This window comes from Carcharhinus amblyrhynchos, chromosome 12, assembly GCF_965287045.1.
Source record: "Carcharhinus amblyrhynchos chromosome 12, sCarAmb.v2.hapA, whole genome shotgun sequence".
NCBI lineage: Eukaryota > Metazoa > Chordata > Chondrichthyes > Carcharhiniformes > Carcharhinidae > Carcharhinus > Carcharhinus amblyrhynchos.
In genome coordinates, this window is record NC_137335.1 from 36,705,673 (window position 1) to 36,723,995 (window position 18,323).

The 18,323-nt window shown below is 41.0% G+C and overlaps 1 protein-coding gene across 1 annotated transcript in view; it reads right to left on the reverse strand.

Moving 5' to 3' along the window:
* Positions 1 to 18,323, reverse strand: part of rel (REL proto-oncogene, NF-kB subunit) — a 46,770-nt gene that overhangs the window by 13,192 nt on the left and 15,255 nt on the right. Inside the window, exons 5-7 of the mRNA XM_080200386.1 lie at positions 14,079 to 14,170; positions 2,691 to 2,831; positions 1,031 to 1,135 (exon numbers count right to left, since the gene is read on the reverse strand). Of these exons, the coding sequence (XP_080056512.1) occupies positions 1,031 to 1,135; positions 2,691 to 2,831; positions 14,079 to 14,170 (338 nt within the window). The remainder of the gene's footprint in view (positions 1 to 1,030; positions 1,136 to 2,690; positions 2,832 to 14,078; positions 14,171 to 18,323) is intronic.

Sequence of the window (18,323 nt, forward strand, 5' to 3'; positions counted from 1 at the left end):
CCCTGAATTACAGCTCTACTGATTTTAGGATAACCCAGTAATAGCCCTATTAGTGGTTTTATCTGAAACAAATAGAACTTATAGTAAAAATTCAATCCTTCATCTAAAAAATGTTAGAACCAATGTCTGTAGCTTCAAGTATAAATTAAAACAATTAAATATTAAAAGATCACCGACAACAGAAATGTTAAACATTTTATAATTCTTGTACATATCTTAGTAATTGGCAATGAAAATTCCATGCCTGCTTTTTAGGATTTCTGACATTCAACGTGTAGGGTTGTGTAAACCTAATGAAGAAATGTTTGAAATTCACTCTGGGTTCTGGTCGTACAGTCCATTTACTAATATCAACATCCTTCATTTTGAGTGGCACTGAATCTTTCAATTCATCACATAAAAAGCACAATTTCTATTCTACTCTGAAAGTATGAAATAATCATACAGTAAAAAAACAAATCTGGTCCATTTAGCCAGACCTATACAGTCAGGATGCCTCATGCATCAGGATAGGGACACCCCAACCCAAGCAAATGTCATGTAATAAGGTGAGGCAAAAGATGGATAAAAATTCAGGCCAATCAAGGAGAGGGGGAAAATTAAAAATTGTTCATCAATCTCTTTAGGTGATTGAATCCAGTCAAAGCTACCCAGCTTTTAAAGAGTCATAGATTCCCTATAGTGCAGAAAGAGGCCATTCAGCCCATCAAGTGTGTATCGACAACAATCCCACCCAAGCCCTATCCCCATAACCCCAAGTATTTACCCTGCTGATTGCCCTGACACTAAGGGTCAATTTAGCACGGCCAATCAATCTAACCCACACATTTTTGGAGTGTGGGAGGAAACCACACAGACACGGGGAGAATATGCAAACTCCACACAGATAGTCACCCAAGGTTGGAATCGAACCTGGATCCCTGGCACTGGGAGGCAGCAGTGCTAACCACGGTGCCATCCATTCAAGCGCTTTTTTTTTTACAAAGGTATTACAGAAATACAATTTAAAAATCCAAAGATAATGAATTACCTTTCTGAACTTTATCACACAGAAGAAAAATTTCATCTCCTCCCTTAACAGTCCCTGTGTTCTTGTTGACACGACAAATCTTCAACTCTGCTGTGTTTGGTGCTCCTGTAAATCAAGAATATATATATATATAAACTACTCATTCCATGATAATTGTATACATACATCAGTTTACAGAACTTGTAGCTCTCATCTTGCTATATCTATACTGCTTTTCTTTTTTTCAAAGTAAAATGCAATGATTATTCTCTGGACAGTACGAATTTTCTGCTAATTTTTTTAACTCTGCTCTGGAAGGCAGACACTCCATAGTGGAATGGGGTTTCACTGGTGCTCTCTGCTAATTTTTCTGAGTGACCATTCAGTCTGGGGAATATAACATCCAATCTCAACCCAACTTTTATTTTGCTTGAATGATTGTGCCCCAGGCAACTGGGTGAGGATGTGCCGCTAGGTAAGAAAAATCTTGGTTAGTTTCCACTCTCTAATCCAGGCCACTCGTAGCATCTATAAGACCCCTCCGTTAAAATAGCTAACTCATCGTAAAATAAATAAACTTATGTATTGGAATTCTACCGCCTCGCAGTAAAAATATTGGTTCAGTCATCAAGCATGGAATGAAGTGAACCTCCAGAATCATCAAGTAAAGCATGCCCAAGAGGGTGGACTGAATTACTGCCATAAAATAATAGATACAGGAAAAATAAACTGTGTTTTTATTACTAAAGTGAGACATGAGTCATGTACACAAGGACATAAAAGATCCACTTGGGGAGTCAAGTGCTACATGTATCCAGAGTGTCCAGTCATTGAGTGAAGAACAACAAACATCAGAGTACATTGTTAAAATTAACTTAACATTAAAGCACAAGAGTACAGCAGAAACTAATTGGACCCTTGCAGACAATGCAAATGGAAAGATGAAGCCATTACGAGGAGAGAAGATCTATTAAAAGATGCTGAAGATACAGTAATATAGAATGGTTCGTTATATTAGTAAGCTTTTGAGAACTTTACACATGTCTTAAATATTGTTATCTGTGTAGAAAGTAAGAGGTACATTAAATGTAGCGACTTTCACAATCTCAGTACATCTCAGCGCACTTCTAAAGCCATTGAGGTGCTTCTGAAATGTAGTCACAATTGTATCGTCAGAAATGATGCAACTAACTTGTGCATAGCAAGTTCCCAGAAAAAGCAATGAGACACGTGAGCAAATCATCTACATTGTTGATGCTGGTTGGGCAGTCTGTATTTGCTATGATGTGAGAAAACTCACATATAGAACCAGGAAATCTTTTACAAGCCAGTCCTTTGCTGAGTAAAATTCAGGAAACATCTTTTTACGCACAAAGGGTGACAGAAGTGTAAAAGTTGGAACTCTCTTCCACAAATGCAATTGATGCTAGATCAATTGTTAATTTCAAATCTGAGATTAATAGTTTTTTGTTAATCAAATACAGTAAGGGCTATAGAGCAATTGCAGACATTTGGAATTAGATCTTGATCAGTCTTGATCTGATTGAATGATAATATAGAGTTAAGGGACTAAGTGGCGACTCCTGTTCTTAGTACTGTAGAAGAAAGTTAAATGAGACTATGTTTATTATACAGGCAATACACAGGACAAAGTGATTAGGTAATAATTATTGAAACTCACTGTTATCATATATGGGGTTAGACACAACTGGTGGAAGAGCCCTTGAGAAGCTGCCATGTTCATCTGGAAGAAACACTTGGAAGCACAACCTCACTACATTCAGATCATAATCCTCAACTTGAAGCAACTGTTCCTGTGGAACTGAAATAAAAAAAAATACTGAGATGTATAGAATTTGAAATTGTAGAATTACAAAGTGTTATATTGTTAATTAAAGGATGTAATATTGGTGCGCTGACATTCTAATACACTGTGCCATGTAGTAATATATCATGGCCTTACATCTGTGGACGTCATATTACACTGTATCACAGCAGATTACGTGTCTTTACATTTGTCGATATTCTAAGGCACTACTGCAGCACAACATGACACGTCTTGACAGCTACAATTTCTTATATGGTAAAGTCCCAATTGCATTTCTGTGATTTTTTTGACTACATTAAAATAACAATTTAGTTTCACCAATGAAACAAGAAAGTTCAATAAAGTGACAGGCTATTTGGATGACCAGTACCCCATTTCCAAAATGTTGAGCATAAGACATCACAAACAAAGCATTACAATCTCACATTGTGCCTTCAAGCTGCAGGCTTCCGTTATAATATAATAATACATTACAATATAATAAATACCTTAACATTTTAAGAGCAAAAACAAAATTAAGAAGCAATCATAAAAAAGAACTAATCACAAAGTGGTGAAATAATAGCCAACAACACTAACCTACACTTAATAATTATCACCTCCTCCTCAGGTATCACTGACATCTACGAACATCCAAAGCCATCCAATTTTAATCTATGCCTCACAACAAAGTCGCAAAGCCTGATAAGGTCAAACCATAAATGAGGTTACACTTCCTTTTGAATAATGCGGCAGCTAAACGTAAAAGTTTTGTCACAGCCGAGTCATTCCACCCCCAGTTGTGAATAGGCAATGTTGATACCTACTCTATTTTTTTGGTGGTTTATTTCAAACCAATCTACGCAACAAGAGGAACACCTTCTGCTAATGTCAACAGTTTTTTATTTAATCCAAAAAAAAGGTCAGCTTTTCGGCAGAAAATTTCACATTCAAGCTTGAAAAGAATTCTCACATTGAGTTACCAGAGCTTCTCATATAATGTAGTGAACCATGTTGACATTTACAGCTTTTAATATTTGCATCACCAATGATAGAGCACAAATTAAATGGTATACCAGTGTGATATTAGTACTAAGAAGAATCAGTTCAATATTTTATGTTACAGAGTTCAGTCTTTGAATTTAATGTATTTTTCATGTCAAGCCTACTATACAAATTGGCAGCAACTATAAATGGTAGATTGTATTTTCACTCTCTGGCTAAAATGGCAAAATAATTTAACCACATCTCAGTTGCATAGTACTTTTTACAACACTGGCAGGAAAGTAAGCTGTGGATTTAACATTTTACCTTATTAAAATTTCAGCTAAGGCAACACAGCAATTTAGATGCAAAAATATATTTAAAGATGCTGTATAATATGTATTACATTTTCAGAACAATCCTGAATATCTGAATAAAGAATTTTCTTTGGAAGTTAAAATTGCTTTAATTTGCAAGAATACAGGGTTCTTACAACAAAAAATATTTACTCCCTTTGTATATTAGTCAAGTTGTGCTCAGAGACAGAGCAAGCGATTTATTATCACTGAGATCTGATCAGAAACCGGCATGTCACTGTCTATGGGGATTTTTTACTCGACACTTGGGCACTGTATGCAAAATTGCAGTAATTCACAGGATTTAGTGGAACAAATCATCTGCCTTACTTATTTCCAGCTGAGTACATTTTCCTGAAGGAAAGAGCAATTTTAAAAAATAATCTCATCAGAAACTAAATTAATGGAAACTTTAAAAAAAATAGCTCTATGTGGTATCTAATGGTAAATGAGTAACCTTAAAAAGTTCAGTTATATCGTTGTAAATACTATAAAATTGTAAAGAGTTACTGGTCTTAAAACAGGCTTCCAGCATTTTTAAAATCATTTTAGCCAGAACTTGCTATGGGGGAAACACCCACCCTCCATTCAGCGTCACTCCTAATGACAGGGGTTGAAATCTGTAAAGTTACATGGGAAACAGTGGGGACAAACCCATGTCCCATTGTGGTGGGACAGAGCAGCACCCTGCTTCTTTCACAGCTGAATACTGAATGGGATGTTCAGTGATACATTGTTGGAACTGTGTCAGTGTCATGAAACTGATTGTTTAAAAAAAAAATCAGAAAAAAAATCCTATATAGATGACATGATTAATTGTTTTGTCCAAAAGTGTACCACAAGAACAGCTATATCTGGAAATCAGCCAATTCAGAACTTCCTCATTTTGTCAACACCACTCCCATTTAAAAACAAAATGTAGATGGTGCCTTTTACTTCAACAGCCATTAGGTTTGCTGAAGTTTAACTGATGCTGTTTTGGAGTTTTAAACATTAGTTAACATTTAGCATCCTAACTGGTCAGTGTCACAACCTCAATATTAACAAGAGTTGTCCTCTATAATGCTAGGAATGAAGACATTAGTAATTAAAATACTGTATTTGACATCTGTGCATTACCAATTAGTTACCATTAGAGCTCACATAAAATTAGATTTTAAAGTAAGCTCCTGCCTGAAATAACTGGGAGCTTCATTTCTATACAATTTTCCACAGTTCCTGCTCACATAGTAGGATTCACATTCTCACTCATTGAAAGTGGGTTTCTCAGGTCACTGCAGGAGCTTCCACATAGAATCCCTGTAGTGCAGAACCATTTGGCCCATCGAGTCTGCTCCAGTTTCCTTCCACATTCAGAAAGACGTGCTGGTTAGATGCATTGACCTAAACAGGTGCCAGACGTGGCGACTAGGGAAATTTCACAGTAATTTCATTGTTTATTTATTACTTGTTTATTTATTACTTGTGACTAATAAATACCCACACCCATAGAGGCATGGAGCATGGTACAGCATGGAAAAGGCCCTACAGCTGCAGTAACGATAACTACCATTGAAGCCACAAGAATCCCATCATCTAGCATCTGCGCCATATCCCAGGATGCCGTGGTATTCCAATTGCTCAGTCAAGTTCGTGGTAAAAGTTGTTAGGATGCCAGGCCCCATTGCTGTTCCAGGTAGTGCATTCCAGACGCCCACCACTCGCCGGGTGCAGATCCCCATGAGACCTCGTCTCACATCCTAAAACTGTGCCCCTGGTGAAAGCCCCCAAATAAGGGGAAAGCCTGCTCCCCGTGCACCACGCACACACCCCTCATGCACCCTGACCATGTCCCCTCCCAGCCTCCTCTGTGCTACAGAAAACAGTCCAAACCCATCCTGTTTCCCCTGATGGCACAAATGTTCCATTCCAGGCAACAGCCTGGAGCCCCATAGTAGCCCTTCCACTGCAACCACACACACTATAGTGAGTTGACCAGAACCTAATACAGTGCTCCAGCTCTGGCCTGACCATCATTCCGTGCAGCGCTGACATGACCTCCTGCCCTTCGACCCTATGCCGCAACTGATGCGGACAAGGGTTCCACGTGTCCCCACTACCGCTTCATCCTCGCACCCGACTGCTTCTCCAAAACCTATCAAAATTGTAAGGCCTGATCTCCCCCGCCAAAGTCACGCACTTCCCACATGAATCAACTCACGCCCCCCTTTCTGAATCTTCAGCAATACTGCCCCCACCGCTGACATACAACTCACTGGTCTGCAATCTTGTGACTCATCCCCTATCAGCTTCCCCCTCTTCCTAGAGCATTGGGCCGTGAAGTGGTGCCCTCGACCCTCATTCAGTCATGGGCCTAGGTGTCTGTGTGCAGCTAGAGGCTGGAGTGAGACTTAGGCAGCATCAGTGAAGCATCACAGCTTGCCTCACGGTGAGTCATCATCACCCTCCTGCCTGGGGGTTGGGTTGGCTTAGGCTGCCAGACACCATGCCTCCTAACCAGCGTGATGATGAGGGTTTCCCTTGTCCTCCTGATTTGATGGGCCCTTGTCGCCAACAGTCCCTCAGCATCCTCCTCTGCCTTGTCCTCCTCCATAGGGGCATCCACCTAGTCCTCCTCCTCCAGGCTGTCTCCCCACAGCAGACCACAATGATGGGGGAGAGCCTATGTGCAGCTGTACTGCAGAGCCCCCCCCAGAGTGGTCCAGACATTGGGATTGCATCTTGAGCAGGCCAATGTGCTGTTCAATGACAGATCAGGTGACATTGTGGGGCTCATTATAGTGGTCTCAGGCCTCCACACTGGCATCATCAGCCATGATCTCAGTGAGCAGCCTTGGTCACAAGCTATCCCAGCAGCCTGACCTGATCCTCAAAGACCCCAGGAATCTCTGAGTGCCCCACGATGAAGTTGTCACATATGCTCCCTGGATCGCATGCACACATGTGCATGATGTTGAGCAGGTGGTTGTACACAGTCTGCACATTCAGGGAGTGGAACACCTTGCAGCTGATGACACGCATTCCTTGAAATGGTATCTATAGCCCCCTGCACCTGAGGCATGCTGGCAAAGCATGTAGCCCAGTCATCTTGTTGGGCCTGACATGGATCAAAGTGGTTATAATGGCCTACCCAGGCGTACAGGGCAACAGTCAGCTCCTGGATGCACGTGTGGATCAATGATATTCCTCGTAAGTCCTCGAGCCCCGGAATGATCCAGTGGCATAGAAGTTGGTGCTGTCCTCCTCCCTCACAAGAGTATGGCACAGGTGCCATTGCATTGTGTTAACATCTGCTGGGTTCTTGAGACTGTTAGTGGGGTCTTGGATGGGATGTCCACGATAAACCATGGAGTGTTTCCAGCCAAGAGGTGGCAGAGTGGAGGGTGCTACATTAGACCTTGATCTCTAGAACCAGCAGGTAGGGATAATGCTCGCAGCACAACCCCAATCCAGTGATGATCCCCAATCTGAGGACCCCCAGCCCCTCCGCCAATAGGCCTCCCGCACCATGACAGCAGATGAAACATCCTTTTGCATGCTGGAGTTGGTACACAGCAGTACTCATCTCTTCACACTCTCTGACAACTATTGCATGGAACCACACTTTAAAGGAGTAGTAGTGATTCACCTGAAATGGAGTCAATCTGATGCAAATCAGCCTAGCGCTCTTTCTGGGCATGAACTGGTTCATGCCATTAGAAAGGGTATTTGGGAATTGCAAACTGTTTGGTGCCAGGCACGAAGTGAATTTTTAGGCTCGCAAGCTATTCCCTGGCATCGTCACACTTATGTGCGAGGTTACAAGGGTAGGTAGGGGAGCGGAACAAGATAGAACGTTCTTTCAGAGTGCAGACTCAGTGGGTCAAATTTATTTAATTAAAAGGTAGATTGCAGACAATTTGAAAAGGCTTAACTGATATGTTACTTAAAAATAGTACAAGAGGAAATGTAGTTTCTATCTGGTTTCCTTTTAAAATGGCACAGGTTGTAAATAAAAACCACTTTAGTAAAAGTTTTAGAGTTTGCAAAGTTTTAAAAATTGATGTACAATAATGTATAAATATTTTCCATTTGGTATATAGCTTTGCAGAAGAGTTGATGCATAACATTTCACCGTTTGAATGGCCTCCTTCTGCACTGTAAAAATTCTGAAATAATGCCGAGTGATTCCAAATGAAGGAGACAGAGACCTTGTAGAGTGAGGAATGATGTAAAACTATTGGATAATAATAATTTTCATGTAGAATCTACTGTGTTCACAAGGATAATGTATAGCAAAACAGTTGATAAAAGGTAAGCAAACCATACAGCAAGTATCAAGATTTTGGATTCCATTTACAGGCAGTTACCTCAAGCAGAAAGAAGAGCTGAAAGAAAAATCTCACCTGAATGAACATGGTGATTTATTTTATGTGATTGCAAACTTATGAAAAGTGTTAATTAAAATAGCATTAATGCCAGCACTTGCCAAGTTACAAGTCCAAGAAGTTTTTGAGAGCTACTGAACAGTGAAATGTTATGCATCAGCTCTTCTGCAAAGCTATATACCAAATGGAAAATATTTATACATTATTGTACATCAATTTTTAAAACTTTGCAGACTCAAACTATTACCAAAGTGGTTTTTATTTACAACCTGTGCCATTTTAAAAGGAAACCAGATAGAAACTACATTTCCTCTTGTACTATTTTTAAGTAACATATTGTTTAAGCCTTTTCAAATTGTCTGCAATCTAACTTTTAATTAAATAAGACACACAATTACGCAGTTTAACCAACAACGCTAATGTTAAAATGAAACAGATTCACTTTGGACCATACTTGCGCAGTTCACATTTAGTTTTACTACAGACAGTAAAACAAGTTTCAGACTCGAGGCTCATTTCCTGCATTCAGTTCCCTTTTAGACACCACAGTTTCACAGACACCAACTTCCTGATATATGCTTACTGCACAATTACTACCAACAGGTTCATGTAGCAAAAACTTTGATGCACACACACATTTGACAGTTCAAATGCTTCAAATTTAGGAACAGCTGTTGTTCCACTCTTTTTGCTACATTGTTTATTGTGCTGTTCTGATATCTGCATCCTGTTTTAAACTATGCAGTTAAAGCAGATTCCTCTAATTAACATTACACTTTGCAATATACGACAGTATTTATAACTGTTACATGTGGTTTGGTAAGGAAACAGATTTTTTTTCTTCACAGCACACACTGGGTGGCTTAAAATAGTCACATGTCTTTAGTTATACCACTGAAGGAACAAATGACCAATCTACACGCATATACTAGTTGACCTGTGGCAGTGCACACAGTGGGGGAAGGAATGTAAATTTCATTCTCATTGAACGGGTTACCTTTTCATTATAGAACATTATATACTGACATCAATGGAATGGAAATTAGGTGGGCGATTCACTCCATCAGATTACTGCCTGCATGATAAACAGTAAAAATGACTCCAGAAAGAAAACCAGGTATGATTTTAGGGTAAAGTATGGTTATCAAGTGTGCCATTATTCTTATTACTCTGCTGCATAGTTGCCACATTAAAACTAAAGACACCCAAAGTCCATCATCAGAATTTAACGACAGAACAAAATCACAAACAAGGCCATCACCATGCAGGGCTCAACAGCATGGAGACCAAACTCAAAGTTAAAGTACCATGGTGAGTCATTTCTCCCACATGGATAACTACAGAATCCCCAAACAGATCTTCCATGTGGTGCAATATCAGGGCAAATGTCATCAAGGTCATCAGTGCAAAAGATAGACGGACACCCTAAGAAATGGCCATACTTATTTGTGGCAGACTGTGTATCTTGGGTAAACATTACAGCCAACATTACAGTCCAAATATCTGCAGGGTAGGTTAATTGGGCCATGTTAAATTGCCCCTTAGTGTCCTGGGATGGGTATGTTAGAGGGATTAGCAGGATAAATATGTGGGGTTTCGGGGATAGGGCCTGGGTGGGATTACTGTCGTTGCAGACCTGATGGGCTGAATGTATTCCTTCTGCACTGTAGGATTTCTATGATTCTACAGCCAACCAAACCATGAGAAGACAAGCACTGAAATTAGGTTCAGCATATTTAGAAGAGCATTTATGCAAAACTCATAACATTCAACAAGCACAGAGGAAAACCAAAAGGGAGAGCAGATACAGAAGCTCCTCCAAGCATAAACACAAAATGAAATGTCAGTTCTGTGGAACTCCATGCCAATCCCTCAGGGGACTCTTCAGTCATGAGAGGACACAACTATAGCTTGTACAGACTCAAATAACAAAGAGTCTATCGCTAATTCTAATGGTGTGGGTACTTGGATCAGGACATAATTCAGTACCGGTTTTAAAAGTTCTACTGTCATGATATTTCCATTTTAAATTCCTATATTTGCTTATGAAATAGAAACTGCCGAAGTAAACATATCATGCTGTCATTATACTCTGGCTGCTGCACTTCCACTAACTTGAATGTAATTACAGCAGTTTATAAAGACCATTCCCATCATAAACATGAAGTTAGGAATTTTTAACAGGAAAAGTTGACAGGAAGTGCAGGAAATTGTTAAATTTTCATACAGTACTTAGTTAGACACAAACAGAAGTCTTTAAAATCATTCTCTTTATATGCTTAGGTTGCTAAAACAAGATGCTAAATTACATATAAGCCATAATTCTTACCTATATCTGCTTTGCATATAGCAATGGTGAAAAAAAAATCAGAGCAATTTACAAATTATGTCACTGAAGAGAATACTTTTCTTTCAATATAAAATTATAATACATTATAACAACTTCTTCATTGGTTTCTCCATCTGCCCTTTCAGAAGCCTAGGGAGGAGGGCTAACAAAACTAAGAAATACCTCTCGAGTACTCCATCACAACTCCCAATTTAAAGCTGCTGCCAGTTTGACGTAGGGGGATTAACTCAATGTTAGCTATAGTGAACATCTTGACTTTTCAACATGTGCAAACTAAATGTTCTTATTTCACCTTTTAGTTCAGCTGAATACGAATTAAGAAGGTAAGTAACATAAAGCTGATCTAGCTAGAGTTATGGGTGGACCACGTCTGTGGGCTACAATTGGTCAAATTAGCTAAGTCTAAACATATATGATACTTTGGGCAAATACCCAGCACACTCCCACATTTCTGAGAATTTATCAACTCAGCAGATTGCTGAAGAAAGCCAATGCAACAAAGTAAAAGATACTAATAAAAGGCCATTGCTAGGCTGGTCTTGTTTACCTGTTACTAGTAGAGTGGTAGTGGCAGAGTATTGGACCACCTCACCCATTTACCTGTAGATGGTATATAGCCTGAGAGATAGGGGCAAAAGCAAAGTTTGGGGGGGGGGGGGTGCTAGGAGAGGTTGGATATTCATATGGGGCAAAATGATTAAAGTGTTTTTAAGCTTTTGAAATAACAGTTTGATCACTTTGTTTTAGCTTCTTCAGGAAAAAAAAAACACAAAATCTAATTCCTTCAAGTGCAGCATCTTTAGCTGATTTTGAAAACCACAGAAAGGGTTACAATTATTCTATAATCTTACTTGGTTCAAACAATTTAGCATGGCCAATCCACCTAACCTACACATCTTTGGACACTAAGGGACAATTTAGCATGGCCAATCCACCTAACCTACACATCTTTGGACACTAAGGGACAATTTAGCATGGCCAATCCACCTAACCTGCACATCTTTGGAGACTAATGGACAATTTAGCATGGCCAATCCACCTAACCAACACATCTTCCATATTACTGTCTCCGAGCACAAAGATTGCAAAACTCTCAATCACAGTTACAAGCTTTTTCCCCACCTACAATGCCCTCTAACCTTACATCTCAGCTCACATCCTCCATTCTTCTGAGTCTTGTCCACTGCGCCCCTTCCCATTGCTCCAAACAGCGCCATTCCATGTCATCAATATGGCCCCTCATTCTGGAATTCTCTTCCGAAACCTCTCTGCCTTCCTGTGTCAAAACCCTGGTAAGATGCAGAGCTGCTGTTGCCTCCTTCACCTTTCTCTCAACTCCTGCTCCCTTTTTATGAAACCGTGACGTTAAATAAGTGGATATTTCTGTGATCATGCTAAATTCTTGGTCAAAAGACGAGATGGTGGGTGGAGCAGGGAATGAACAAAGGCCTTGTTTCTTTTGGTGGTTTGTGACATTTGTTTGTTTAAGGAACAGATAAACCAGCTGACACTGGGATCAGTTTCCCTTCTTCTCTAACATTCATGAAGCGGTGTGAGTGCAAAGCAGGAAACCTATTTTCTAGACAGTGCACAGATATCAGCACTAATGAGTAACTTGTATTTAACTGTGACTGCCTGATATAAAGCCCACGTCTGTTTGTGCTTCTTGCAAACAAGAATTTGAATGAATGCATTAATTTTACTGTTTGCTATCAGAGAGGGCTGTCTGTAAATGTTGGAAAGCCCCCAGAAAGGTCCCGGACACTGGGCAAGACAGCAAGATTTCAGTCGAAGTGTGTGGACATTTGAATATTTGAAGATTGGTGGAGTAGTGGATGAGGTGGAGGCTCTTGCAGGCTGCAAAGAGACATTGATAGGATGCAGAGCTGGGCTGAAGAGTGGCAGATGGAGTTTAACCCTGATAAGTGCGAGGTGATTCATTTTGGTAGAACAAACTTGAATGCGGATTATAGAGTCAATGGCAGGGTTCTCAAGAATGTGGAGGAACAGAGAGATCTTGGGGTTCATATCCACAGATCTCTGAAGGTTGCCACCCAAATGGATAGAGCCGTGAAGAAGATTTATAGTGTGTTAGCGTTTATTAACAGGGGGTTTGAGTTTAAGAGCCGTGGGGTTATGCTGCAACTATACCGGACCTTGGTGAGACCGCATTTGGAATATTGTGTGCAGTTCTGGTCACCTCATTATAAGAAGGATGTGGAAGCATTGGAGAGAATGCAGAGGAGATTTACCAGGATGCTGCCTGGTTTGGAGGGTAGGTCTTATGAGGAAAGGTTGAGGGAGCTGGGGCTTTTCTCTTTAGAGCGGAGGAAGATGAGAGGCGACTTAATCGAAATTTATAAGATGATGAGGGGAATAGATAGAGTGGATGTTCAGAGACTATTTCCTCAGGTGGATATAGCTGTTACTAGGGGGCAAAACTATAAGGTTCATGGTGGGAGATATAGGAGGGATGTCCGAGGTAGATTCTTTACTCAGAGTGGTTGGGATGTGGAATGCACTGCCTGCTGTGATATTGGAGTCGGACACTTTAGGAACTTCCAAACAGTTATTGAATATGCACATGGAGCACACCAGAATGACGGAGTGGGATAGCTTGATCTTGGGTTCGGACATAGCTCGGCACAACATCGAGGGCCGAAGGGCCTGTGCTGTGCTGTACTGTTCTATGTTCTAAACTAAGCAACCAAACAAAATGTTTTCATGATGTTTAAAGTCAATCTTAGTTTGAACTGCACAGGTCCTTGCCAGTAATTTAAACTTGTATTACACATAGGCAATCATATTATTTATGGTAAAAGTATGAGCTTTCCTTTATTCTGTATATCCAATTGAAAAACTCTTGTGAATTGTCTCCCCTTGATGCTACCTGGGGTTAAAGTTCGCACCAAGCAGCCATAACAGCACACGTGCTTAACAAGTTGTTTAGCGAATTCCCAATAACTGGAGTAGAGTCCTCAAATTGACTGAAAATTCAAGGCATTTGCAAATGGAGCTTACAGCAGCAATCACAGGGTACCGAGCAACTGCAATTAGCTGCAAGCAACCAATGTACATTTATCCTGGGAAATATCCTGAGCATCAAGGGTTTCAAAGTGGTGATCATGCCAGTATTCCCCTTTACATGTAAAGTGAAGTGATAAACTGAACATGGTTACAGGGCAGGGGGAAGAGAATTCCTTACCCACAAAGGGGTTGAGGCGTCGCTGAATCCGAAGCAGAATTGCCCCTTTTACTTCTTTCTTCTTCACACACTGAATTCCCAAGTTCTGAAAACTAAAAGAATATGGAGCAATTTAATACACAGTACAACAATAAAAGCAAACCACACTTATACTGTACATCTAGGGGATAAATTAGAATCAATATTTGAATAAATTTTAATTGCCTTTTGGCTGGGATTTTATCACCGTGCCCATTCACCACGGGAATTAGAGTGGGTAAAATGTGGAACATGGAAAGGTCCATTGACCTCTGGCAAGGCCATAAAATCCAGTACATTGTCTGAATGGTGAGCAACAGCAGCAGCAATGGTTACTTTGTGACAAACAAATAAATTCTCAATGGAAATAAACTGAAGCTACTTATTAAACAACAGCATCAGCCACGTACAAGCAAAACTCCATTTCATATCTTTCACTTTTCTTGAAATATAAATGCTAATTCTTTTCTATATCAAGCACAAAGTAGAGCTATGGAAAATTGTGCAGGAGTCCATTTCTTGACTGATTTGCATAACACTCTATTTCACTGTTTGGGACTTCCCCATTATATTTCCCACATGGAAAAACCATGACATCATCACAGCATAATGGATGTGACAACTAGGAAGTAGTTATTTCAAAATGCTGGGTTGGAATAACTCAACTTTTATTTGGAGAATTAATATTATAGTGTTAATGCTGTATTTATCTATATTATGACTTGCTTTTTGTTACTAAATCAACACACAATCTACTAGTCAAAATAAATACCTTGAGAAGAACTGTTTCAAATCACACAGCACAGACAGGAAATATTTTACCTCTTTGTAAAATTCTCTCTAAATACTTCTCACCCATTATTAGCCCTAAGAACATCACAAAGCACAACATTTGAAGAATGGAACATTTGCATCATTCACATTAAAATAAAGAGTATATTCTAGTTTCAAAATTGAGCTGTTCAGTTTTCACCATTACAGACTCCAGGAATTAAAACTGTACCTTTAATATTATAAGTTGCATTAGTGTTTTTCATAATGGATTTTTTTGCACATTTCAAAAAAGTCATCTAATATTCAATCAAATTTAGTGAATTTCACTGGAAGTCTGTTGCAATTTTTAACTTCAAAAGCAGGTGACAAACTTGGCAATACTGTGAACTGTAGTATAGTGATAGACTTCAAAAGAATGTAGAAAGGCTGGTGAAATGGGTAGAAGATGAAATTCAATGCAGAGAAGTGTGAAGTGTTACATTTTGGTGGGAATAATGAGGAGAAGTAATTTAAATTGGAAGGTATCATTCCAAAAGGGCTGAAGGCACAGGGAAGCTTGGACATGTACGTGCATAAAACATGGCAGATGGCATGGCTGGCAGGGAAGGTGGGTTAAAAGGCATAGTGGATCCAGTACTTTATAGAAAAAGAGGCATAGGACACAAAAATAAGGGCATGGCAATGTATCTTTACAAAGTACTGGTTCTGCCTCAACTGGAATATTGTGTCCAATCCTGGACAACATACTTTAGGAAGAGTGTAAAGCAGTAAAGAGGATGCAGAAAAGATGTGCAAGAATGGTTCCATGGATGAGGGACTTCAGTTACATGGGTAGATTGGAGAAGCCGGGATTGATCTCCTTAGAGAAGGTTGAGAAGAGATTTGATGGAAGTGTTCAAAACCATAACGGGTCTAGACAGAGTAGATCAAGAGAAACTGTTCCCTTGGATAGAGGAATCAAGAACCAGAGGATATACATTAAAGTTTTTGATTAGATTGATTGGCAGAGACAGTCATGTGCTTAAGGGGAGGAACTATGCTTACAGGGAAAAGCAGGCATTTACTTCCAGGTTCTGAAAGAAGAGGTATCTCTCTCTCTCTCTCTATGGGGTCTGCTGTTTGGGGCCCGCTAGAAGAAACAGATCTCTTTCTCTGTCTCTCTCTCCACAGGCATTCTAGAGGCTCGAAGACTGGCAGCCCAAATACAATACTTTTAAGAAGTACATAAACGTGACAAGATATAATTCTTAACTGCTAACCTATCTCTTTTAGTTCCAGTTCAAACAATATTCCTCTTATAGACTCCTCTTCAAAATCAGTTAGCAATATAGGTTTGAATATATTCCAGATGTAACACCTTGCCATGTAATGAGAGCATTTCTTGTGTATCTGATGCTTTTCTCAAATACCTGAAGTTCCTCTGTTTATCGATTCTTCTGTCACTGGAAACACTTTATCCTTACTTACTCAATCAACACCATTCATGATTTTTACTATCTCTATCAAATCTCCAAACTTCCCTGCTGGAAGGAAAACATCCATAGTTCCTTCAGCCTTTCCACGTAACAGAAGTCCCACATCCCCAGTACCATTCGAGTAAATCTCCACAATTTCTCTGAAGCCTTGACATCCGACAATTGTGTGCTCCTCAGAATTAGACACACTGAGCCCGATTTTACCATCAAGTTGTGTCTGTTTTCCGGCGTGAAAACCTGGTAACGCAAGGCGCGAGGAGAGTAGCGTGATCTGCGGCCACCTCCGCGCTGCTCCCCCCCTTTACCGAGGCCCAAAAATGGCCATGAAAGGGACCACACCCGAAACAACTACAATGGCCATTTAAATGCATTTGTATGCATTTAAATTGACTTAATGGGCTGCACACCCAACCTTACCAGCACTCCTCCTTTTACCACCATCCAGCATCAGTGCGAAACAGACATGCTGTACAAAAGTCTGATTTGGGCACTCCAGTTAATGAAGAGGTAAGTGCCGAGCATCTCTGCTTGAGATCGGTGGTGAGGGGGAGGGGTCCGCTGCCACTCTGCCTGAGATCAGTGAGGAGGAAAGGGCGGGTCCGCTGCCACTCTGCCTGATATTAGTGGGGGAAAACCGAGGCGGGGGCGAGGGGCCTGCGATCTGTCTGGGTGGAAGAAGGGGTGGGGGGGATAAGGGGGGGCAATAATGCTGACAGGGGGGTGGGGGCCAGGGAGAGGCATTATCCGACCTGCGAGGGACGTGGCAACGGAGCAGCATTCTATCTTTTTTTAATCTGCGTGTGCACGGTTGGAGGCACCGATAGGAGCTGCAGTGTTTCAGGCATGTTAAGCCCTGCCCACAGGCTTGTACAGCGCAATTTGGACTTGCTAATTTTTTTTTCAGGCAGAGTGCGTATGGGGGCACCCGAGAACGGGTCTAAAAGTCAGATCTGAAACACACTCAGTTTCAAGTCCACCCAGCACTTTGAATGAAAATGGTAAAATAGGGCCAATTTTCCCAAAAAATAAACAAAGTGCCCAACAGGCAGGAATATGGGAGTTTTTCCTGCCCATCATTTGGGCAACCTTAGTGAAATGAATTTCCACCATTCTATGCGGACAGAAGTTGTGGAGATTCACAGCAGCCGTCAGGCGATTTACCCCGGGGGAGGGAGGGGCTAATTCCACCTGAGAAACCGGCAGCAGCATGCTGGGGAGACCAGTGCGCACACACTGATCTCCCAGTGATCAACTGACAAGTACCCACCTCCCACCCAATCGTCGGCCTCCCAATCACCAGACCTGATGCCCCCCTCCCCCACCCCCTCCAATCCCCGATGGTCAGCCTCCTGAAGGTCAGATTCGACCAATGATCCCCAGTCTCCCACCAGCCCCTACCTCCCTCTCCTACTTCCCACTTCCCCACAACCCTGATCTAATTCCACCCCACCTCCTTGACACTGTCCAATGCCCACTGAACACCGCCAGTGTGCCAGGCTGGCAGTTTGTGCAAGCTGAGAGATGTGGGTGTAAGGCTTGCAGTAGTGCTAAGTGTGTGAGGATGAGGTGAAGCTTTGAAAATTAGTTAGGTATGAGTCATAATCTATAGACATCGTTGCTGATGGGGATGTGGAATAATGAGAAGTGTGTGAGGCTACTGCTGCAGTTGATGATATAGCATTTCATCATACTGACCTGACCGTGTCTCTTCAGTCAGGTCACTGAATCTTTGTGACACTGCAGCCAGGTCTTCAGGGCTGAACACCTGGCACCGATCATGATCTAACCAAATATACTACTCTCGCAAAGTTTATCTGGAACACCTCCTTGTGTTCTGTGGTTAGATTACCTCTTAGCTGCTCCTCACCTCCTGCATCAATAATAAAACCTGGGAACGCGCTGCTTGCCATATTCTGCCATTCTTGTGTATTGCCATGGTCAAAGTCACTTTCACAATGACTTCCAGCACCTGTTCCAG